The 24,333-nt window shown below is 47.0% G+C and overlaps 1 protein-coding gene across 1 annotated transcript in view; it reads left to right on the top strand.

The window, feature by feature from the left end:
• The window catches only part of PAK1 (p21 (RAC1) activated kinase 1), a 65,779-nt gene extending 41,801 nt beyond the window's left edge, over positions 1–23,978 (top strand). The window contains exons 5-15 of the mRNA XM_067289610.1: positions 1,077–1,114; positions 3,346–3,462; positions 3,812–3,986; positions 7,258–7,321; positions 8,269–8,317; positions 10,851–10,963; positions 16,592–16,709; positions 17,162–17,261; positions 19,054–19,250; positions 20,791–20,928; positions 22,797–23,978. Coding sequence (XP_067145711.1) covers positions 1,077–1,114; positions 3,346–3,462; positions 3,812–3,986; positions 7,258–7,321; positions 8,269–8,317; positions 10,851–10,963; positions 16,592–16,709; positions 17,162–17,261; positions 19,054–19,250; positions 20,791–20,928; positions 22,797–22,883 — 1,196 coding nt within the window. The 3' untranslated portion in view covers positions 22,884–23,978. The remainder of the gene's footprint in view (positions 1–1,076; positions 1,115–3,345; positions 3,463–3,811; positions 3,987–7,257; positions 7,322–8,268; positions 8,318–10,850; positions 10,964–16,591; positions 16,710–17,161; positions 17,262–19,053; positions 19,251–20,790; positions 20,929–22,796) is intronic.
• Positions 23,979–24,333: the final 355 nt, after the last annotated feature.

The raw sequence follows: 24,333 nt of genomic DNA, 5'->3' as shown, positions 1-24,333 counted from the left end.
CAGAAAGTCAGAAACCTTTAAAAATAGCCTTCCGTTCTCTCAAGCTTAATTGGATTTGAAATGATTAATTTTGTTTCTGGGCTAGCCTTCCTGAGAGACGCTGCAAGCTGTGATTCACGTTGCCGTGTCCTGAGCTAATGAACGAAGGCTGGGGCTGTCGCGAGAGGCTGCGAGCAGCCTCCGTCAAACAGACTGGGAAGGCAGGAGGTATCTGAGAGCCTCTAATAAGAGTATATGGACGCTGGCAGGAGGAGCTCACTGCCAGGCCCTTCTTTCTTGGCCTCTTCCGCACAAATTTTCTCCGCTGCTGTTGTAACCTTGCAGGAAAAACCCTGCATATGGTCTGGATGCGGCTGTCGTAGCATTGTCCTTCGAGAGGACGGTTTGCGCAAAGGTGTCACCATACCTTGTGCGCTGTCCTTTTGAAAGAAAATGGTGCCTTACTTTAGGCCCAGTTTTTGCTGGGATGGTTTGAGAACGCCTGGCAGCTTGGGCATCCTGCAGAAGGATTGCTTGTGTGCTGGATCCTGGCGTCGTCATAACACTGCGCAAAGGCACAACTTCGGATGCTTCAGGGATTTTTAAGTTTGAAGACCTAATCAAAACTTTTGGCCGTGGAGTTTAGGCTCTAGCTGGGAAGGAGAGGGTCAGATTTCTGCCTAAATGAGAAATTCCTTTCCCTGTCCATCGTCTGCACCCCATTTGAGTGTCAGGCTTGCTTAAGTTCATCCTGCCAAACCCGACACAGTTAACGGGGGTTAGGAATGTAGTTGCGTCCATACCCGTGTAGGTACCAGAGACAGATGCAGAGAAACACTCCCCCGAAGGGATATGTGCCCTACATATATATATATATATATATATTTTTTTTTTTTTTTTTTACGCTCTCTGTAGAGAGAATCTATAGCAGCTGCCCTTGCCAAAGTGTTTTAAATTAGGCAAGATAGTCCCTGGACTTGGAAGCAACAATTCTCCCTATATAGCACCTTCCAAAGGGAGCGTTCTCCTCTCTCCTCTCCCCAGTGCTGCTGCCTCTGCAAATAATTTATAACTTTGCTAGTATCTATCTCTTTCAGATAAGTCAACGGAGGATTACAATTCATCAAATACATTGGTAAGCTTATGCTCGCGTTATCTCTCAAATTCGGGAATTTAAAAACACGAATGAAATTGTTGGTTACACGGAAACTTTGTTTCATCAGCCTTGGCTTTCATCTTGGGGCTATCTGAAGTGTAGCCAAGCAGTGTTAATTGTATCTGTTTAGCGTCTTTAAACGCATCTCAAAATATGAACTCTCTGTCCCTCTCCCCACTCACGTATTTTTAATATATAAAAATAAATATGCATGTATGTATTTGACAACTTATCCCGAAAAGGCACGCTGCTCTCGCTTTTTCTTTCAGCTGCGGGAGAATCAAGTAGACTCGAGAGGCTTTCATTAGCGAATAGTGCTCTCTTCACCGAAATTGTTCAGTTCCTGTATCTGTTTCCTCTGGGTGGGGTGCGGTAATCTAGAAAATGATAACCTGTTTGTTTGTCTCGGTAAACACACCTGCGAGCTCACAAAGTTTAATTGCTAACCGGCAAGGTCTGATTGAAGTAGTGTTGATTAACCAAGCTGATCGCTGCAGAAAGGGAAATAAAAAGGTCTCCTCCTCTCTGCTTGACCTTTCCTCTGCCCTTAGCAGGGCAGACGCCGCTCCTGTTCTCCACGTTGGGAGGCAGAACTGAAAAGCTCTGTCGTGTGTGTGTGTGTGTGTGTGTGTGTGTGTGTGTGTGTGTGTGTGTGGCGGGGGTGGAATAAACAAAACTTTCTATTTAAGATGATTTATAAAACCTCGCAATTCCCTCGTCCCTTGTTTTCTCGCTGCTATACCATTATCTAGAGTTGGCTCGTTCTGCTCCCTTCCGGAGCCAGCGTATTCCTTCCTATCTGACCGTTTAGGACTCGCTGCTAAAAGAAAAGGGAAACTTTCTTTTCGGTAGTGATGATTTCATCTCGTTGTGTGCCAGTCCTCAGGGGCTTAGCGTGTCTGAGGCTGCTGCAGCTGAAAGTAGATCCTGAAACAAGAAGTCGTTACCAGTCTACTGAGATGCCTGATTTTTTTGTAAGGTGCTGGACAACCTTTAAGGTTGGGGAGAACCAGGAAATTTCCAGTACATAGGCGTTTTGTTGTTGTTTTTTTTAACACATTACGCTTTTGCGGTATGTCTAAGGCACTTTAGCAATCATATGTCAGGATGCTGGTGACTTCAGAAACCTTAAGTTTGGTGAAATGTTATGTTTTCTCCCTTCTTTGAGAGAAAATTTCAGTTTAATGCTTTAAAAAGTCTTCTTCCCCTGCCCTTCTTAGGGAACTGATGGAAAACAAACTGGAAGCAGGAGCACAAGGAGAACTGGTCTAGTAGGTTGAGGGACTCGCTAAGTTTATTTTGAAATGTTTACAGAGTAAAGGATGCTGTGAACTTCAGATCCAGTCTGTTTCAAATGTAAAAGGTGAAAAGTGGCTTTGACTTTGAACCACGCTATTCCAGATAGTCCCAGATATATGTTTTTAACTGCTTGTGTGGCTTTTAAAAAACTTCTTGTTCCTATTTTACATAAGATTTTTCTTTTGGAATTAATTTTAATAGGGCTTTGAAAGATTCTACCAGATTGTGCTTCCAAAATCTCCAATTACTTGGGTCTGAGTCACAGTACCAAAGCTGATGTTAACTTGACCTCCCAGCTTTTAGAGAAAGCGTTTAGATTTGGATGCTAATTAAATTATTTGAAGAGTGAAATCTCCAGTCTGCAGGATTAGGGTTCAGCACAAGCAGCAAAAAAAGGAACGTAAATAGGGGCAGATACGTCCAAACCCAGCTGTTGTCATCGCAGCAGCCCAGGCAGAGGTGTCAGGTTTGCCGTGCGGGTGTCGGGCAGTCCTGGTTTTGTAACGGTAATTACTGCCTGAAGGATGGTGCTGCCCGGTGTTGCCAAGTCACGTCACAGATGGTGCGTGCCCACTTCTCCTGGGATGTCTGAGCCATCGTGTGAGGGTCCAGGTGGGTCGGGAGTCCTAGGGAAGAGCCCGGTATTGCGATCAGACAGGGGAATGACGTGCTGTGTGCGAGCAGTTACCTCAGGCTGAGCTGGGCTGCTCCTCTAAACACTTCCCGTGCAGGATGAGAACCTTCTGGGTTTGGATTTTTCGGATGTTGCAACTTTATAGCCTTTTTTTTTCTTTTGTTTTCCTTCTGTGCTTGCTTCAGTGTGTTCTCTGTTGCGAGTTTAATCCAACATTTGTGATTTGCTTATAACAAGGGTTTGGGGTTTTTTTTGCTCTCTGTGTAATCACATGCAGAACGTGAAGGCTGTGTCTGAGACCCCCGCAGTGCCCTCAGTGTCTGAAGATGAAGACGATGAAGATGATGCAGCTCCACCCCCCGTGATAGCTCCGCGACCTGAGCATACAAAATCTGTGAGCAAGCCAGTAATACTGGCCTTCAGCCCTCCTGCAGTCGCAGTCAGGTCTCAGCCGGGACTCCTGGTCCCCCGTGCAAGGACTGGGGCCGAGCCCCTCCTGGGAGCGGGGGCGAGGAGATGGGGAGCCACTTAGACCAGTCCTTTCTGCCAGAGCACCTTAATGTTGCTACAAGCCTGGCTTGGGAGGGCCAGAGAGTGCTTGCTTAGCGATGTGTTTAGCTGTTAAAACAGTAGCCGTAGAAATGCATCACTGACAAAAAAAAAAAAAAATCAACTAATGACTAGAAGTGTTTAACTCTTAATCTGCCTTGTATTGATATGTATGTTTTTACTCCACAAATTAGATCTACACGCGCTCCGTGATAGACCCCCTTCCTCCTCCTACCAGAGATGCAGCCACCTCTCCTATTTCTTCTCCCACCGAAAACAACGCAACACCCCCTGACATGCTGATTAGGAACACCGAGAAACAGAAGAAAAAGCCAAAAATGTCGGATGAAGAGATACTGGAAAAACTGAGTAGGTCCTTCTTAATTTTTAAAGTCCTGGTCTTGCTGCGTTGGTTTCTTAAAACACTAATAAGCTGAGATATTCTGACATTCTCGTGTTGAGATCCGTTGGTGAAGACTTTGTTAACTGAAGTTCCATGGGAGTTACAGATCCTCAGGGTCTGCAAGACTAGCGCTGATTATGTAACATCTACTTAACCGTGAAGTCTGAGATTGTCCCAGATTTTGATACTCCACAGCTCTGGAGTGTGGATGACTATATTGAAATGTTAGAGCTAAGGTGAGCAGAGCTTCCCGCTGTGGCTAAAGCGCAGAGGGAGGGTTAGTGCATCTCCAAGTTCACCTGCCACAACACGACGATGTTAAGTGACTTGGTTCTTTTTAAGTGCCCTGATGTTGTGTGGATATGCTGTAGATAACCCAAATTAGTGGTCGTTTCTGAGAAAAATTCATGGCTTATCAACATCTCTCTGTTGGGTCCTACTACTGTCTTTACCGGTCCCTACCTGTGGTTCATGGGTCTTATTTCAAGCACTTCTCTGCTGCCTGACATGGTTTGGACGTGCTGTGGTGGCAGCATCTGACAGCAGAACTAGCTCATCTGTGCCGTTGATTGCTATCCTCAGGCTGGGCCTGCTTTCATTAGAGGACAGAATATCTGATTTTCTGACTGCTAATCCTGTGTTAATGACAGACAGGCTTTGCTCGTCAGTTGGTGTAAGTTGTGTTAGCGCCCCTGTGGTCATGCTAGTCACGTCTGTTGAGGGCTTACTCCCTAAAGGTCAGTGTTTTACGAAAAGAAAACTAATAGCTGGATGAAGTGAAATTTAATCTGAAGCTGTGACTTAAAAAGTGAATTAAAAGGTGCTTCATTCCTCTAAAATGAAGTCTGAATTGAACTGGTGCCATGTAAGCTAGAACTCCGTGTTATCTAAAAACTCCTTTTCAAAGCTCATCATGTCAAAACAGCAGCTTGACTGGTTTACTGGATTAGCAGAAGCCACGTGCCGTTAGTGATCTGAGCCCTTTTGGGAACAGGCACAGCAAGCAGGGACTGTTCGGTAGGACAAGATTGCTACCCTGACGTGAGTGCACTCACTCCTGCAATCAAAAGAAATGCAAGTGCAGCTCTTAGGTGCCTTCGGACACCTTGCTTGCTCTAGCCAGTGGTGCTTGCGCTGAGCTGAGCCTTAAGTGTTAAGGGGTTTAGTCAGAAACGCTGGCAGGTTTGAGGTTCAGCGGCTGCGGCTCGGTATCGGCCTCTTGGTGCTGGCGAGTCAGAAATACGCAACGAAATCCAGCCCTGTTGTAGGCAGATGCTGTTCCTCTGATGGCAGTGGAGTTGTACAAAGACGTGCGACCTTTTCGTGTTATGGTTTCAGGCATGAAGAAAATGTCTAAACTATTAGAATATATAAACATATATACACACACATATACTGAAAATGTGCAGATGTTAAAAGGAAGCTGGTAAATCCCCACATCTTAGCATTAAGCCCGGATTAATGCAAAAGTTAATGAATCCTAGCCTGGCTTTTGGGGAGGCAGGAAAGCGTTACCCCATTTTACATGTGAGAGTGTTAAACGGGGCAAGACTGAGAGTTGCGTCTCATTGCTGCCTTGCAGCACTTTGCTGTCGCTGCACTGGCGAAGCATTTGGTGTCTCACAGCGTGAACTCGTGGCCTGGGCTAAGCTTGTGGGGAGAATTTCTGAACGTTTGTCCAGAAATGCTTGTCTTTAGGGAAGGCAACGTTTCTTCAGTAATTGTACAGGGGATTTATATAGTCAGATTTGTCCTTCTCTCCCCCACAAAGGTGCACCGTGTTCCCCTCCCTTACTTCTGTCTGCCCCAAATCCTGTGGGTTTCGCTTCCCTCCAGCGATGTCTGAAAATAGCCCGCTCGCACCCCGTTTGCTGCTGCATGTCTCGGCCTAATGACTCTGCGCAGAGTTTCCTTGCCGATCCGCGTCTGTTCAGGCTCATCCCAAACCCTGCGAAAGCAGCGCTGTACATTGGCCGCTTGAGCGACTTGCAAACACCAGCAGCTCTCTCTCCCTTGTTCCTGTTAGCCGCCCTAGTGCCGTTCTCGGGGAGACCTGCGCCCCGCCGAGCTGTAGGAATGGTTGGCCCTCATTTCCCTAGCCGAAACGGGCTGCAGCTCCCCTCCAGCTCTAGGGGCATTACGAAGATCGGTTAATGCTTTCAGGGAGCTTCGAGTTTCGGTGATGCTCCTTTTACCAGTTCCTCCAGTTTACCCCCTCGGCAACCTGCCAGACCAACTGTGGGACGCCCAGCGCCTCCGTGCAGCCTGCCGGCCCCCTGCCCTTACGCTGGGAGCTCCCTCCCCTTGTGCGGAAACCCGAGCTGTGCTCCTCATCGATGCCAAATCTACCCTGAGCCTGAGCGGCCCCTCTCGGCCCAGCTTTGCGGAGCACAGCGCAAAGCGCCTTCCCTCCGAGGGATGCAGTAACGTGCTTTCCTCCGACTGAAGAGCCACGTTAGGAGGAAGGAGGCGAGACTGCCGTGACGTGCTCTCCAGAGCTGGAACAGCAGCACTGCTTAGCACTTCGGACAACCTGGAAGCTGGGAAAGCAGTCCCCAAGCGGTGATCAGGCACTTGCCAACTGCTGTTAAAACCAGAACCGCTTCCCTAACCGTTGGGTTCCCGACGGAGCAGCTGAGCACTGCCCGGGCCAGCTTGGGGGAGTTTTGCTCTGCGTGGCCTCTCTAAATTTCCCCATGAGTCTCGCAGCACAGGCATTGGTTCGGACGTTTGTTCTGCCAGGAATTGTCACGGCGTAGGGAAGCCTTTGGCTAGTTTGCAACAGACCCTGAGGCCTAAGGTGAGCGGGGCCCTGGCATGCAAATCTGAGGACGTTGCAATGCAGGGGAGTCTCGGATCATCCAATCTGTTGAAGTTTGGGATGACTGAAAATTGCAGATTTCCAGCAAACGACTCTGTTTGCACAGGCAAGGGCAGCGTATCCACATCCTGGGCAGAGCGGCGTGCAGTAACGGGCTGTGAGCGTGAGTAATGTTTGCGTTCTGTCGTTTCTGATGGGAAATCTGTCCGAGAGGGGAATGCCACAGCTAGCGTGTGCGTAAATAACGGAGGACTTCCTTGGTATTTGTGCTCCTCTGGGTTTCACACAAGCGGTTCATGAGGCTCTGCAGCGCCCGTTGTGGCCATGAGGCCGCTCTTGCCATGTGGTTGCCCAGGCATTGGTTCTCGTAATTGTATAAAAAAGTACTTTTAAAATCCTCTTTTTTTTCTTTATAGGGAGTATCGTGAGTGTGGGTGATCCAAAAAAGAAGTACACACGTTTTGAGAAGATTGGACAAGGGTTGGTATCGGCTCCTTCTCCGTCCTGTACCTTTCCTTTTACTAAGAAGGAAGCAGAGAAACCAGGCCAAGTTTGTCTGTGGGAACACTGATGGTGATATTTTTTTTCCCCACTCTTCTCCCATTCTTGGCAAATGCTTGAGTCATGGTGACTGGGGGTTTTGTGTGATTGTGGTTTAATACGAGAAAATATGTCATTAGATGATCGGGTTGCTAAATATAGCTGCAGCCAGGGAAGGAACTGTTTATTTGCAGCGTACGAGACGATCTTCAAAGTACAGATTTGCTTTCTGAATTAACTCTCCTTGACGCTAGTGTTGTGCCCCCCTTAGCAGGAAAGGGGTTGGGGGGGAGAGGCCCCAGCAAGGTGATTTCAGGTCTTTCGCTGTTGGAAGTTGCCTGGTGGCTCTTGCAGAAACTCTGCGCTCGTGTGCGCCCTTCGGGTGAGGAGGGTACAAGACGGTTAAGCCGGCTCCGGTTAAAACAGTCGACCGTGCGAGCGAGCGGGAGAGCTGTTGCCGGCTCCACGTGCCGAGGCTCGGCGTCCCGTTTCCCTCGTTACGAACGCCGCGTTTGTTTTCCTTAGCTGATCCTGTCTGCTCTGTAATCGTGCCGCGCAGCCTGCGAGCCGGGGCGGCGTGCTCAGGCCGGTGGAGACGGGATCGGCTCACGGTCCTGCGGCAGCGCTGTGTTGCTGGGTTAGCAGCGAAGGGTCGGGTGCGCGTACCGTCCCCTATCAAAGCTTTATTCCGCGTAGGCTCTCTGGCCACTGCTTTAGCGGCAAAGGTGGCTCGGAAATATTTCAGATGATATTTACTACCAGAACAATCGCGTGAAAAGGAAGGGGAATAAGAGTGCTTTACGGAGATGAGCGGGAGGGGGAAAAGAGTTCTCAGCCTTGCCACGAGGCACTAATAACTGGGGTTTTTTTTCCTCCCTCTTGTTTAGAGCCTCAGGTACAGTTTACACGGCGATGGACGTAGCTACAGGACAGGAGGTAAATGCTGCTAGAGTACCACTTGGGTGGATTTTGGATCACTTTTGAAAGTTCTAGTTGATGCTACGAGACAAAGACATGCTCTCAGGGGTTCACGATATTTTATTTTTAATGAGGTGTTTTTTTCCGTACTAACAAGGCATGGTTGAGTGGTCTGAGCAGACAACTGGAAAAAACGATTTCCCACGTTTTCATTCCTGAATCATTTCGTATTTGCAAAGAATCTTTCTGTGACCCTGAAGACGCCTCTCTCTCTCATCCCCACGGCTCCTGCCTGTCCCCACTTATTCTCTTCTCTATGCCCTCTACTCCTTTGCTTCCTACACTCACGCTAGTTGACTTGCATAGAAATAGTTCCTCACCCACCCTTTGCCCACTTGCTTTCTGCCCTTGAACTGGGAGACAAGAAATGTGTTTTGTTTTTTTCCTGAATGCTGAGAAGTGCCCTGCGTATGGCATGCATGCATAATAAACTAATAGCGATGGATATGCGGCATCCGTGGAAACGAATATTGCTAGATGGAAGATTTCTAACGAGGAAAATGTATGCATTATTCCAAATATATTTATGGCAGTCTGCAGCACTGCGTGTCTGCTCTGCATTTGTACAAAGTCAGGGTTGCCCACCAGAGAGTTTCATAACTCTCTGCTTTTTGCTAACAGCACTTCACCCCTTTTTTACAGTTCTCAAAGGAATAATATGGTTCAGTTGCAGCCCCTGAGGAAGGGGAGCTGCATTTATTTTGAAGCAGTGGGAAATTTAGAGGAGGAGGAGATTCTTTGATGGTTTTCTACTTTCCTCCTGGACCACTTCAGTGGCTCTCACGTGAATATTATTACATGTGAATTATTATTGCAACAGGCTTTTAAATCATTCCCATTATACAAGTGTGACCGGGCCCTTGATTTTTAAAATGGCTTTTGGGATCACTGCAGTCTTGGTATTCTGTTAGCTTGTTCCTTCCTGTGAAGGGCTGGTGGCTGCTGGTACCAATCCTTTGAGCTCAGGAGCTCGGTTTAAGGCAACAAATTTTAGAAGCCTTGGAAGGAAATTTCGCTGCTGTGCAATATCCAGGAACCTTAGGCAACTCCCAGGATTAAAAATGCTTATTTTGTCTCATAATGCACATCTTCAGTAAGGAAAAAGCCCCTTTATGCACCCGCGCCTAGCTCTGAACAGGAGTGAGGAGGTACAGGGGCCTCTTGGAAGCCTCTTCAGTATTGAACTGAGGATTTCTATATCAGTAGCAAATGCCTTCCCTCTCTTCTTTGTCTTTCGTTCTCCTCTCTGGTCTTTCCCAAAAAGCAGCGTGGGGTTTTTGGTTTTGTCTTACTTAAGCACTGTTTGGCAGCCTTGTGAATACTGTGGAAAAACAGCACGGTGCCTCGTCTGTTCTTCCCTTCTCCTGTGTTGGGACTTTTCTATAGAGTCTCCTGCTATACTATCAAAATGCTAATTGTATCTGTCTATATTAGCACTCTGTGGCTTGTTTCTGCTAATCCTCGCTTTTGTGAGCTACAGTTTCTGGCTCCCATCCATTAGTCTGTGCCGCTTTCTCTGCACGTAGCTGTTTTGTAAAGGCATAATTACATTTCTTTCCCTTTGTCTTTGCCTAAATATTGTACCGAATACAGTTGGATCGTAACATCCATCAAAGCGTTTCTGCCTCCCGCTGGGCTGAGTAGCCTTGCTGGTTTGAAGGCTTCTCTTAGGATCAGGTACTCTCACTCATGAAGCGCTGGCATTGTGGCTAGCTGCATAGCTGAAGTTCGCAGCACGTTGTATCAGACTGATTTCTGTGCTTATACATGCAGAGTAGGTACAATGAAACAGGTAAAAAGCGACAAAGCCAATGGGCCACAACTGAAGAATCCACCTCTGTTTCACCTTGTATTGACTGGGGATGAAGCTCAATCCAATTCATATATTTTCAGCCCTGTATCTAAACTTTGGTGCTCCTTTCCCCCTAGGTCTTCCTCTGACAGATAAATAAAAAATAAATAAATAAAAATTAAATAAAAATAAAATAACATTGTCGCCTCAAAGAATTATGCTTAGGCCCTGTAATTTACCCCTTCCCTGATCTCCTGCCCTGCTGCAGCTCTCTAGAAGCACAGGATTTGTTTGGAGGGGGAAAGAAACCCAAGTCTCCAGAAATGGCCGATCCAAAATAGAATTAATAAGAATCCTTTAAAAAGAAACACGTCTTTGATAAATCAGTCCATACTAGAGTAAGGGGATCTCTGCTCTTTCACCGAAAACTGGAGGGATGGCTATCTAACTACGGCACAACAGTCCAGTATGAGAATAGTAACCCCCCCTTGTCCTTTTTGGCATTAAGCACTTAATGTGTGTGTGGAAGCGGACCAGCTGGAGGAACTCATAGAGCTATGAAATGGCTCAGTAACCCATGATGATAAAGTGGCTTCTCCCTTTATGCGAGTATGGGACTAAAATAATCAGTGCTGGTACTGGCAGGTTTCTAGGTGACCCTTTAATAATGCTTTACTTTTTCATCTTTCTTCACGACAGGTGGCAATCAAACAGATGAATTTGCAGCAGCAGCCCAAAAAAGAACTGATTATTAACGAAATTCTTGTAATGAGGGAAAACAAAAACCCCAACATTGTCAACTACTTGGACAGGTAAGCGATGATTTGAAGAGTTCCCCAAGGGCTCTGGAAAACGCTTCCTTGTCACCGTCTTCAGTGATCCTCCCTCAACTTAATGCAGGTAGAGGACAACGTTGCAGTGTTTAGTGCATGTGGCAAGGTTGGGCTGTGGGTGGCTTAGCGGTCTCAGTCCATATCCAAGGAGAAAGAGGTGAATTGATATCAGTGAGGTTTCTAGGCTCTCCTTAGAGATCATGGCAGAGAAGACATTAGCAGCATGCTGTCATGATTCCACTCTCTACTTCTCTCCTTTGCCAAATTTGACGCTATAAGCCATTTCCTTCCTGCTGCTGGGGGAGAGATGGAGGCAGTTTGAACTGTGTTGTTCTTACTCGTTTTCCTCTTCCACTGAACAATGCTGACTTTCTGCTGGCAGAGGAATATGATCTTTTCTTTTTGGCTCTCTGCTGAGGTTTTTTTGAGCCGTAGCATAACAGTGGTGAGGGTGAATGACATGTGGCACACAACCAGGCAAGGCTGCTCTCTTGCGGGTGTGAATAAGGGAGAAAAGCAGCAGTAAAAATAACTGTGCTCCTGGTAACTCATTCCTAGAGAAGAGCTGCAATTGCAGGTCCGTGATCAGAGATCTGGCACAGTAAGTAGGTAAAAACCCGTTGGAAGACAGAGGGAACAGGATTATTCCCTGCTCAGAGCTGGGCTTTGTGCAGTCACGCACATGCTGTGACACTCCTGCTCAGCCTTGGACACATTGCATCCATATGGGAAGGCTCCCCCTTGAATCTTCTCTTCTCCTTACTGCAGAGCTGCGCCTAGTAGCTCATGTATGTACGGACCTGCTCTTCTTCGTCTTGAGCTGTTGTCCCTTGGATCCGGACAATAACGGAACAGAAAGAAGCAGCACTCTGGCTGTTAGGTGTATGCTGGTAGCAGTCAGCCCTGCTGCGCTGAGCATAAGCTCTTTCTAAAATAAATTCACATAGTCCTCCTGACCATGAGCGCAGCCCTGAAAACTGTGATTGCTATATAGTTTAAGGTAGTAAAATATTTAAGTCTGCAAACAAACGTGGCCGTGAGAGGGGTAAAAACTGTCACGTTCCTCCACACGGGACGTTGATACCGTACATAAGGGCGATGGTGGCAGTGCTGCCATCATCAACTGTTCAGAGATTGATTGCTTCAGAAGGGGCTACGGGTAAGTGTGCTTCTCCAGGCGTAGGGAGCTGCCTTCAAAAATTCAAGAACTGCGTGTATATCCCCTGCTTGAATTCTAGGAAACAGTCACAAGCTGTCAGCGCTGAAATCTGGGGAGTACCGAAAGCTGAACAGGCAGCAGCATTGTGCGGTGACTTGTGGTCAGCATCAGCGTAACACTGATGCGTTGTGTCAAGCCTGAATCATTCACTCGCACTGAAGATACAGTGTTTGGTTCCAGTGAAGCTGCAGCAGGATTTCCAGTCTGCTGCACTTGTGTCAGAATCCAGCAGTCTTGATGAACAATAGGTTTGGCTTATTGTAAGGTAAAACAGTGTCTCGATAGGCCGAGCCGCAGAATTTAATCTTGGCAGCTCATTTCATTTTTCAAGATACTGTGGAGGGATGTGGCCTAGAATCTCTTTTAGAAGTTTGAGAGAATATTGGGACACTTGTTTATTCCGCACGTGTATCAAAATCTTGTCGGCCGTTCCCTTAACGGGCTCGTTTTGATGTCTTAGCCAAAACAAATACTTCTCATATGCTCTAGCATCGATTCTGATGCTTAATTCAAATGATGCTGTGCCCTATGCGCATAGTTGTAAGGAGCTACTTTGTTGAAGGGATGGGAAATCTGCCCGTGAAATTGTTTGTGGAAGGCGTGTGTGTGCAGAGGAGCGATGCTGGGCAGACACCCTCTTCTTGCAAAGAGGCAGAAAGATTATTACTTGTGTAAAATGAAACAAATAATAGAGAAGAACACTTAAATAGCGCATATGGGTCGAAACCGTGTATTTCTCCTGGCTGTTTAGAGGCTTCCTTTTGACATAGCTATTTTAGAGGCACTTACTCTCCCGTTAGAGCATCTCCACGTACATGTGCTGGCCGTGTCGAGCCAGTACATCTTAGCTGTAGGGTAGCTGCACATCCTGCTGTCTTGTGTAACCTCCCAGCAACAGGAGCTGCTGCTTTTGTCCTCGCCTTTCTCTCTCTAATCCTTTTCAGAGGGATTAGGTTTTGTCAGAGTGCTGTAAATGGACAGAGCAGCTCCCAGGATGAGCACGGGGGCTCTTGAGCCTGTTGTGCCACTTCAGCTTTGCAACTGCGGGATCCTGTTGCTGGGGAGCCGCGTCCCTCCTGCCTGGTCTAATGGGCCTATTTCTTTCCCGAGCGCTGAAAGAAGCTGATATTTGAACGCCACTTGCTGGCTTCTCCCCATTCTTGCCACAGAAGGCAGCATGAACAAGGATGCAGTTGCCGCTGTGGGATTTCGGTTCTTTTTTTGTGGCTCTGTTTTTGACAGTGTGTCTCCTTCCAAGTATCTAATAGGAGCTGCAAGATGTTTATCAGCTCTACAGACCAGACCTCTGGCCTTTCTCTACCTCCGGTCCTCTCTTTGTGCAAGAGTTTTTAGTGCTTTGTGCTCTTTGACCTGACTTCCTGATAGTTAAGAGGTCCCGCTGGTTTAGTATTCCGCAAACATCACTGTGCTGAAACTGCATTTAGGCTTCAGCCAGGTTTTCTGCTGCAGTGTAAGGGGCCGGTGCTGCACCAAGGTATGATGTGAAGCTTAAGATAGCGATGTGCCCTACTTCAGCTATACTTAGGAGCTGAATTTAGGAGCATCCAGCTCTGAAGACAATGACACTAGTCTTCCTGTGCAGCAAGTAGCTATTTAGGCAGAATTGCCTTCTGGAGGTGCCTGTTTCTTTCCCACTGTGTGAAAGAAGGCCTCAGAGACCTGCTTCTCAATTTAGGCATCTGAAGTGAGATGCTGAGTGTTAGGCAAAGCAAAGATCTGCCATTGGTTTCTTCCTAAAGAGCTGTTCTTCGTGTAATAAACCCCACAAATCCTCACTTTGTGGTAGCCACTATTATGGAATCACACTTCCCTTCCCCCGCAACCCTAAACTGAACCAGGGTTGGAAAATCAATGTATAAAACTGAAGTATGACACAGTAATGCTAAAAGAAAACACCGATTTCTTTCTAGACTAACTTCCTGTGTACGTGATGGTGTTGGAGTGGTGTCACTGCTGCAGAAATCTGTAATGAACGTTCCTGCTTTCCTGAGCAAACCAAACTTTTACGGTTTTTTATGGGTTTATCCATAAACAAGGTTTAGGATTATGACTGACTGGTGCACGTTTCTGATGGGAAGGGGTTGGCAGTTGGGGGACACCTTCCTAAGGTATTTAGGTGGAAGCTGGGTAATAACCTTAGAGGAGCAGGGACTACTCTTGCAGACGGATGAGAAGAAAGCTGTAGGCCACCCCCTTCCTCCAAGACCTTCATCAACTTGCTTTTATTGCCAGCCTTGTTTTAGAAGGCAACTGTGTGTGACAAAGTGTGATACCACGATATGCCGGATGTCACGTGGGGAGCAGGATGTAGGTATAGTGACTCCTGGCCAGGCCTCAGGAACCACTCACGGAGTGGTCTTGAGGCATGCCTTACAGCAGGCACTTCAGTGACTAAAACCGGCCTCCGGTGTGGTGGGAGACAGGAAGGATCCCAGAGACGGCACCGTCCTGCCTCCTGAAATTGCATTTGCTCAGCGGAAGCTGGCGGGGGGCCACCATTAGTTCCACCTCCCTGCGTGCTGCGTCAGATCTATCAGTCACTGAGGTGCCTGGGTCTTGGCCCGCGCGTTCGGCTGCTCATGGCGCAGCTTTGGTTCACAGTGGGATTCTTGGCTCGCTCCCTCCCTTTTGGCTGCAGAGGGAGCTTGCTCCCGGCATGTGCAGCCTGAGACTGTCACACAGGAATAGGGACCCTATTCTTCCCCCGTCCTTGCAGCCAAGTGGATTTGGGCTGCAGAGGGTGCCAGTGGCAATGGAGGGAAGTGTGTTTTCCGCGGCGCCACTGATTTGTTGAAGGGCAATGATAAAATCTGGAGAGAGCCTGGTCTGGCAAGAGTGATGAAAAAGAAGCAACAACGTAGGGGCAGGAAGGAGCGATCTGCATGCAGTGTCCTTCAGAGCCCATCAGAAGAACATGGATGACCCATAGGCTTGGCAGGAGCGTTTCTGAAAGCAATTCTGCTGCTCCTCTGTCACCCCGAGGGCCTGTTGTGCAGGAGATCCTGCCTTGCGGGGGTCCATGCTGCCGGAGGAAAACTGCCAGTGCATCAGCTTCTCTTCTGCATTGCAGCTGGAGATGTCTCAGTCATCTCTGTCTGCTTTTCAGGCCAGGTCAGGCTTCATAACCTCTTGCTCCTTCACAGTTCCTCTCAAGCTAATTGTTCCCCAGAACCTGTCCTGCTTTTTGGTTTTGGCTCCTAGCAAAATCACTGTTCAACAGGATCAATGTTTCTGAGCGAACCAAATGGCTGCTTGATGAACTCTAATGTCAGCAGAAGCTTTTAATTTGACTCTCTGCCTTCTCTTTTGGCTCACCTGTCTGCTGACCTTTAAAAATGGGGGGGGATAGGCTGAGAAGATGTGTTTTATAGTTTTCAAGCTGCCGGTCCCTTCCTTCAGGAATGTCTCGTACTGATGTTTCTGTAGTGGAAGATTGCGCTGATGTTTTTCTAGATGGGCCCAAAAAGGCAGAGACGGTTGGCGATTTTCTTCGCATTACGTGAGCTAACGCTGGGGCCTTCATCCCGAAGTCTCTGCTTCTAGACAGAGGCACACCTGCACCCCCAGCAGAGAGGAGGAGTATCCCAACTGGCTGAGAAAACTTGCTCGTCTTCCTGTGGGCCTTTTTGGACAAGACTCGCTTTTCTGGGCTTTCCTGGTTTTTTTTTTCATCTGTAGAATTGCTATTCAATCCATCAGGATGTTCCATTTGCCCTTATAAATGGTTTTGAATTTTTTGGACAAAATCCCAAGCTAGTTTGGTAACGTAAAAAGGATTTTTCATACGCGTGATGCTCAAACGTTGCGCTCTTCCTCTGTTGTTCACAAGCAGCCATCCGCTGCTCCACCTGCAACTGACCCTGTGCCTAGGCAAAGCAGGTGGTTGCTTAGGGCAGCAGGATGCCACCAACCCACAGCCACCTCTTCTGATGCAGGAGTCCTCAAAGCCATGCTGTGTGCCCGCTGTCCGGGGCTGCACCCTCAGACCCTTCCCCGGAGTAGCTCTTCCCCTTCCGTCCCAGCAGGAATCGTAAGCTCAGGTCTCCGTCGTAGCCCAGGCTTTTTGAATGGCAGAAAAAATGCAGCCTTGCTGTTAGGGCTGAGAAACTCGGAGCCGGCTCTCCCGTTACCTCTTTCCTGTTCTCTCCCCAACCCGCTGCACCCACCCTTCCCTCTGTTCTGCCGGGCTGTGATCTGATCCGCCAGTGTACAGAGTATCACCGGTACCTGGTGCCCGAGTACTGGTAAATTCAAGCCTCGGGGCTTCTCTGCGCTTCTAGAATAGCTTTAAAACCCAGTTCATTCAGACTAGGCAAATGGGGGCATGCAGATACTTGCTTATTTTAAAACCTGGTTTTGGCTCTTAGTTACCTTGTAGGAGAAGAGCTGTGGGTAGTCATGGAGTACTTGGCAGGAGGCTCCCTAACAGATGTTGTGACAGAGACCTGCATGGACGAAGGACAAATCGCAGCAGTGTGCCGAGAGGTAAAGCTGCGCTCGTGCTCGGAGTGGCCTCTGATCAGGAAGGGGATGTAGGCTTTCCATGACGTGTCACTGGCTCCACAGGGATAGCTACCTTACTGTTAAATTACAGAAGCTGTATTTTTTCGTGGGATGGGTTTAATTTGGGAGATTACAGCCTACACCTGATACACCCTGGAGTGAGGACTGCAGCACCAAATGGGGTTGGGATCCTGTTGGTTACACCCTTTCTCCAGAGATTTTGGGACTAGTCTGCCCTCCTAGGACCTGACGATCCCGGTGGGATATCTCGCTGTAGCCCTGCCCGTATCGTGTGGATCTAGGAAAGCCTCTAAGAAAACGAGCCCTTGCTACTGAAAATGTACGTCGTTAGAGTCCTTTAGCTGGCTAATCATGGCAGGTGAATAACTGCATGCACAGTAAGAATAACTTTTTTTTTTTTTTTTCCTCCCCAGTGTCTCCAGGCTCTGGAATTTCTCCATTCAAACCAAGTTATTCACAGAGACATCAAGAGTGACAACATCCTGCTGGGAATGGATGGCTCTGTCAAACTAAGTATGCGGGGAACAGCGCTGGTGATGACTTTAATTATCAACCCGGCAACTAACAGTCCTGTTACCTGCTTGGAGCCAGGGCTGTTGGGGAGATGGGTGCTTGGGGTGCTTGAGGTGCTTGATAGTGTGGCCATGAGGAGACTGTAGAAATGCTCCTGTAGGTATTTCTGTGGCATCTGTTTTAACGGATGTTGGCAAGCGTAAATCCCTGTGAATTGATACCAGACTTGAAATGAGGTTTGGGGTTCATTTCGCTTTGGGCCATCTGTTTTTGTTGACTAAAATAACAGAATTTTACTGCAACTCCAGTCTAGAAAGCTGAGTTTGAAGGTGTAGGGTCACAGGCCTTATTTGTGATAGCTCTCTCTTCAGTGTGGAAAATACTGCCAGTACTTGGAGGGGGGTGGAGTTGAAAACTAGAAAATACAACTAGAAAATATTAAATCTAACAACTCCAAGCCCGGACTGGTCTCTTATGTTCTTTCCCTCCTGTGTTATCAGCAGTAATGAAGACCTTGAGACTGTTCTGCCCCTCTGGTGCTAGGGTAACTGTTACACTTGTGGTTGCTTATTCAGAGATAAGTCTGGAAACCACTGAATTATTATCTTCCACCTATAGCGTTAACAGGGTTGTGCTCCCTTTCTCTCCCTGACAGTTCTGTTGGCTGGCAGCCAACCGGCATAAATAAATCTATTTCTGTCGGCAGCGACAGCAGATATGACTCAAAATTCACACAGTGCGGATATGCTGAGTAAGAAGGTGCTTTTTTGCACATAATTGCTTTTTAGAATAAAGCTGCACTTTGGCCCTGATCAGCTATTCATTGCCCAATACTCCAGAGAGCTGACTGTACCTAAATGCTCTGTTCATTATGGAATAAGTTCTCTGAGCACAATATGCAGCTACCTGGCTGTAGTTAAAGTTAGAAACCTCCCTGCGGATATGATGCAGGAACCTTCTGGACATGAGTTTCTTATTGGCTCTGCTGGAAATCTGCTCTGTTTATGAACCATATGTACCTTTCCTAGTTGTTACCCTTGATGAAAACTCAGTTGGGGATCGGCTTAATTTTCATCGTTCTGCCTAAAATTAAACCTGTGGTGCCATGGGGGGTCAGGCTGGGCACTGCATCTTGCTGTGTGGACTCTGCTGGCCTCACAAAAACAGAATTAGTTTTCTTTTGGCAAGCCAAATACAAATAAGACATAGGGCCCAGCAATCTTCATGCAAAGGCTCTACGTCTTTCTGTCTACTTAAAATAATCAATATAGATTTAGGTACATTAAATTTCTTTTGAACGCAGGGTTTGCTCTGTAAAGCAAATCCTGTTTGAGGGATGGTATACCTACTGGGGACCAAAAATATTACCAGGCAAAAGAGTGCTGTTTTTGTTATCTAGATCAGACTGTGCATTGATTTTTGTTTTCACATGCCCCAGAACACTTTTTAGACCATGTATTGTGTAGTATATTACAACTGCCTGACATTGCAAGGACGGCCAAGTTCCTCAGCATCCATATAAGGCTATTTACAGATCCCCATCGTTCACATGGACAAGTCAGCACCTCTCTGATCCTGATGGCCTCAGTGAGTCACATTTCGAAACTTCTCAACACCGTCTTCTGTATTAGCCACAAAACCACCCTTCCTTTCAGAGTTGCAGTAGCAGCAGCAATGTACCAGACAGTGCAGCATGCTAGCTTGTCCTACAGCTGTGGCATCAGTAAGTGTTGTTTGGGGAGAAACTTGCTGATTTCTAAGTCTGTTTCTTCCCCCTTCTTTAATTTTCCAGCTGACTTCGGCTTCTGCGCCCAGATCACTCCTGAGCAGAGCAAGCGCAGCACCATGGTGGGAACTCCATACTGGATGGCACCTGAAGTGGTGACCCGGAAAGCATACGGGCCCAAAGTGGATATCTGGTCGCTGGGGATCATGGCCATTGAGATGATCGAAGGAGAGCCCCCCTACCTCAATGAGAACCCCCTGAGAGTAAGCCTTTTTGTGCCTTAAGTCTTCACTGACCCGTCCAACTAAATGAGGCTATAAACGAGGCAGGTGAACCCTCCCATGTGGTTTCCTCACATTCCCTATCTCCTTAGGCGTTGCAGTGAGAAGATTCAGCTCATTTTGGTTAAAAGCCCTAGGTGGTCCTAGAGAGCAGAGGTGTGGGTTCTTTCCATGCTGAAGTAGCTAGTTTGTCCTCTGGGGTGTAACATGTGCTGATGCAGACTCTCTGGTAGGCTCTGATGAGTTAAATCATGTGCCCTGATGTTTTCCCACTTTCTGGAGAGGCTGACAGAGGCAGCAAGAGCACCTTATGGCACCAAGCAGCTGGCTTCTCGAAGCCTTGTGCCCTGTGAGCAGGGAAGAGAGTTGTCCTTGGGTTCTAAAAATAGGGCATCTGTCACTTTTCTATAAACCTGGCTTTTTCCTACTGTCAGGGAAAAGGGAGGAATACCTCCAGTTCTTCCTTGTGTGCTCCAAATCTCCAAGTGCAGTAAGTCTTTAAACAGGGTTTAACCTGACTGATATCTTCCCTTTCATTAAAACCTAAACAATGAGGGAGAGATCCCATCCATAGGGATGTGGCTGCTCCTAACGCAAGCCAGGATGATGGCTTTTTCTTCAGCTAAACACGATGAGGGGGGTTAGATGAATATTGTTTGACTTTTGACTCCATCTCTTGCACTGGCAGTGATTTGGGAAGAGAAGAGCTGCAGCAAAGTGGAGTGAAAGGAAGGAAATCGGGTGTTGAGTTAAATGAGGATGGTTAAGTAACTCAGTGCTTTGGCCTCATTTAACTCAACTTGCTCCAGTTCCCAGGCTGTCAGACTGCTCCCATGGGAGCAATCTGAGTGGTGTGCTCAAAAGGCCTGCATATGAATTCCTTTTCCTTTTAAAATCCATCCAGGAAGTTTCTCGTTTGCATGAAATTCTGGAGTGGATGACCTCTGAGCTTCTTGACTCTGCGTGCGTGTGGGGGGATGATGCTTCATCACTGAGCAGTGTTAAAACTACTTGTTTCTACAGGATGATAAATGCTGCTTAAGGATCTGCTGAACATCTTCCAAGAAGCCAATCACATTTTACAGGACTAAGCTTTTAGGCCTTGCCCACTCAGGGAAAGTACTGACAGAACTAAATCTCTTATTTGTTCAGGGGTACCTTTCCCATGGGGATATAGTTTTTGCAGGAGACTAACACTGGTAGAGCTGTGCCAGTTAACTTCCCTGTGTAAACACAGTCTGGAATGTTGTTTTTGTCCTCCTAATCCCTCGAGATGACTGCAGGATCCAAAACCAGATTACAAGGGTAAAACAATAAAGGATTGGATCCCATCCACATAAAAATAGGGCAGGCAGCTATTCTGTTTGCTGAAAGTTAAGCATTGAATAGTCACCCTGATAAGGTGGGGGTTTTTTCTTCATTGAATTGGGGGGAGGGAGAGGAGAAGTGGGTCTCTCTGTAATTTGGAGATGGAGTCTTACCTTCATAACCTCCTGTTTCTTTGGTGCTTGTTTTGCTTTAGGCCCTGTATCTCATTGCTACTAACGGGACTCCAGAACTGCAGAATCCGGAAAAGCTTTCACCCATATTCCGAGATTTCCTAAACCGCTGTCTTGAAATGGATGTGGAAAAGAGAGGTTCTGCAAAAGAGCTGCTACAGGTAAATGTTGGGAAGTAGGGCTGAACCAAGCATTTCGGAGTGAGGCCAGGCTTATGGGGAGAACTCATTTGGGATCTTTAATACTGCATCAGCTGAAGGCACAAGCACAGCTAAGTTTTTGCCCACCTCCCCCCTCCAAAAAACAACCCGAAATCCACAGTGAAGCATTAACAGAGTACTCCTTCTTTGTGCTTGCTACCTACAGCAGCTGTGCAGCATGCTTTGTCACCAACCTCAAAAAATCAGTGTCCCGGGCCTGCCAAATGCTGAGCCCCTTAATTCCCATGGTTTCTTCACACAGCTCACCCTGATATCCGTATGTGTTGGCATGTTCTGGCCATGCTTGTTCTGATTTGGACAGCAGCAGGACTTCCAGCTATCGGATGTTCTGGTTGCCTCCCTTCTGGTGGAGGGATCCCAAGTCTCCTTGAGCGCGCATGCTTTGCAATAACTGGAGCAGTTCAGTGGTGTTACCACGTTTTGCCAGATGCTGCTCCTTACAGCAGAGGTGACAGTACAGAACTTGGGAGAAATACTTAATTATTTCACTGAAAACCTGGTCTTTTTGTCTGAACTCCTGGTGAAAGTGGAGGGCCAAGCTGCCAGACTTCGCCAACACAGATGAGCAGTATTCGTGGGTTCCTTCTGTCACACCTGCCATGGGGGTGGAAAATGTGCTCCAACTCTTTGTAAAATAAATATGCGATCAGGTGCCTTCATACCTCAACTGTGAGACAGTTCCCTGTGTTGCTTACCTTTCTGCTAGTTTTTCTAGTGGATTCAGCTTTGACTGTGTTGCTGCCTTCTGAGACTGTAAGCAAGCATTAATCGCTGGCAGAATGGCAGCAGTTGAAAGGTCACTCTTTGTCCTGGATTTTCCAGCTCCAAAATTTGAGACAGCAGTAATGTTACACTCAAAAATGGTCTCTCGCTCCAAGAAGCAGAACATTTCTGCTTGCCTTTAACTATCTTTTGGCCTCTGATATTCCATCTCTGAACTGCATTCAAATACGCTGCTTTGGGTGATGGATCCCTTCTAATGCTCAGAAGGGCTGTGGGACGTGGTGGTTCTTTGTTTTCACAACATCCTGTGGACTTGCCGTATATGCCTTCACTCTCATCTGATAGCTGTTTTGAGTGTCAGCCTCTTCGTCCTCAACCTTGACTTCCTCTGCAAGGTTGGAGTGTTACAAGCTTTCCACTTACCCTGGATCCAGGAAAACTTTTCCTCCCTTGCAGATACCATGTTTTAAAACTTGTCTCCAAAACAACAAACACTAGATTCCGCATGAAGCACTTTGTGACAGCACGTACAGGGTGTTGTGTGCTGGATGATCAGTAGTGTTTTACTTAACAGAGCACCTTGGATAGGAGACTGACTGAATGGTTCTGTGCTGCTCTCTCCAAATCCAGTTCTGTTTTGCAAATTTCTAATACGTGTAGAAGGCCACGGCAGTGCTTTCACCGGACCCACGATGACAGAGGAGAGCTGATTTCTGCAAGAAGTCTTGTGCCTTCTGTTTGAGCTGCACAGATTATTTTCAGTACACCTTCCTTCAGCACAGAATTTCACTATAGATTTTGCATGAATTTACAATCCCCCAGGGATACCTGCTGAATTCTGCTTGATCTTGAAAGCGTGCAGACACTGAGGAATTTAGCTTGTGTTGGGTGCAAAGGTGTGTATCAGTTCAGGCAAGCCCCAAAAGTTTGTGGTGATAACAAACTTCTTGGTTTCACCTGTTTTGAGATTAGGGTAGGTCATTAGACTTCGTATGGGTTTAGGTGCCAGTATTTTGTTGTGGTCACCAGACTTCTAGGGCAGGTTCTGAACAATTTAACCTTTTTTTTTTTTCTTTCTTTCCTAGCACCAGTTCCTGAAAATTGCAAAGCCTCTGTCTAGTCTCACTCCTCTGATTATTGCTGCTAAAGAAGCAGCAAAGAACAACCATTAAAGTGGTGGAGTTCAACATAGTCGTCGTGTCAAGCCTTTTAGATGTTCATTTCAAAGACTGAATTGCCTGTCCCTCCTCCCTCCCGCTCCTCCTTCGCAGGGGTGCCCTTAAGACTTGGATCTGCCCAGAAGGGTGGCAGAGGTAGCATTTGCCGAATGTCGAAGGGCACGCAAGAGGGACGTTGCTGATCTTACATAGCAAACTGTCTTTCCACCCCCTTGGTGGGGGTGAGAGGGGAAGATTTTTTTGTATGGTTGAAAAGATCTTTCCGAGAATGTCTGAACCTGACCTACAAGTAGCAAAGCCACTTTGTTTTCATATTTCTTATTGTGTTTATTTTTAAAAAATAAATGTGGAGCCTTAGACCATGTTTATCTTAATAAATTAAATCTGGCTGGACTTTTCCTGCTTGTGCCAAGCTGCTGTTAACACCACTGAGGCTGCTCTGTGCTTTGGATGACTTGAGGAGGGAAGGAAGCAGCCAGCAGAAATCTGAACAGCTGCCGCAAGTGAAAGGGGGAACGAGGGCAGGAATACGAAGGCCCCTTGCAGCACTGCTGGATGCTTTGAGAGCGCGTCGTGGAGAAAGCCTGTGTGTGCTTCCTGCAGCCACGGGAGAATTAATTCAGGGGTGATCTTTCTGCCAAATTCTGTGAATCAGACCCTCCGCACCCTAGTTCCAACTCAGCTAGTTAAACAGATCTCTTAAGCATTTCTGATATTCTAGAAGGTAAATTACAGAAGAAATTGTCAGAGACAATTTAAGGTTGTTGTATCAGTGCTGTGAGGCTTGTTAGAGGCCCCTGCCCTGTATGATAAAGCAAACAGAGCAACTATCTTTATAAGGATAAGATTTACCTGCAAAATGACGTTGAAAACTCTTGTTTCTTACATCAAGTCCAACGGAAAAGAGACTGACCACAGACGCTGCTTTCTTGGAAGCATGGGGACAATGTTAATTTTTTGAAATGAAAGAGTAACCTGGTTTCTTTATGCTACTGACTAAATCCTTTGGTTGCTGTAGTCTATAAAACAGGAAATATAGAACTACAAGAGAGATCTGTCATAAACACTGTATACTGATTTTTAATAAAATGAGTGCTGCATTTCTTAACTTGGGGCTGTGGGAGGACTGGAGAATTCACTGTCACCAAAGAATTGTCAGGTGGGGTTATTGTTAATGTCACTGTCACTGGGTGCTTGAATGCGATGGATGAAGTGATATAAGCTTGTCTCTTACCCCTGCTGTAGCTCCACGGGATAACAAAGTTTGAAGGCTTTGAAGGGAGTAACTTCACACAGAGGAACTGGATAAAAGATTGTATTATAACTGGGGGGAGCTGCTTTCTCTGACGATACTGCTCTCTATACATATCGCTTTGGTCATTTATGGGGGAAAGCTTAAACCAGTTTTGGAGTAACCTCCTCTCCCTCTCCAAAGCAGCTGTGT

This window comes from Apteryx mantelli, chromosome 1 (genome assembly GCF_036417845.1).
Source record: "Apteryx mantelli isolate bAptMan1 chromosome 1, bAptMan1.hap1, whole genome shotgun sequence".
NCBI lineage: Eukaryota > Metazoa > Chordata > Aves > Apterygiformes > Apterygidae > Apteryx > Apteryx mantelli.
This window is presented reverse-complemented; position numbering and strand designations above follow the sequence as displayed.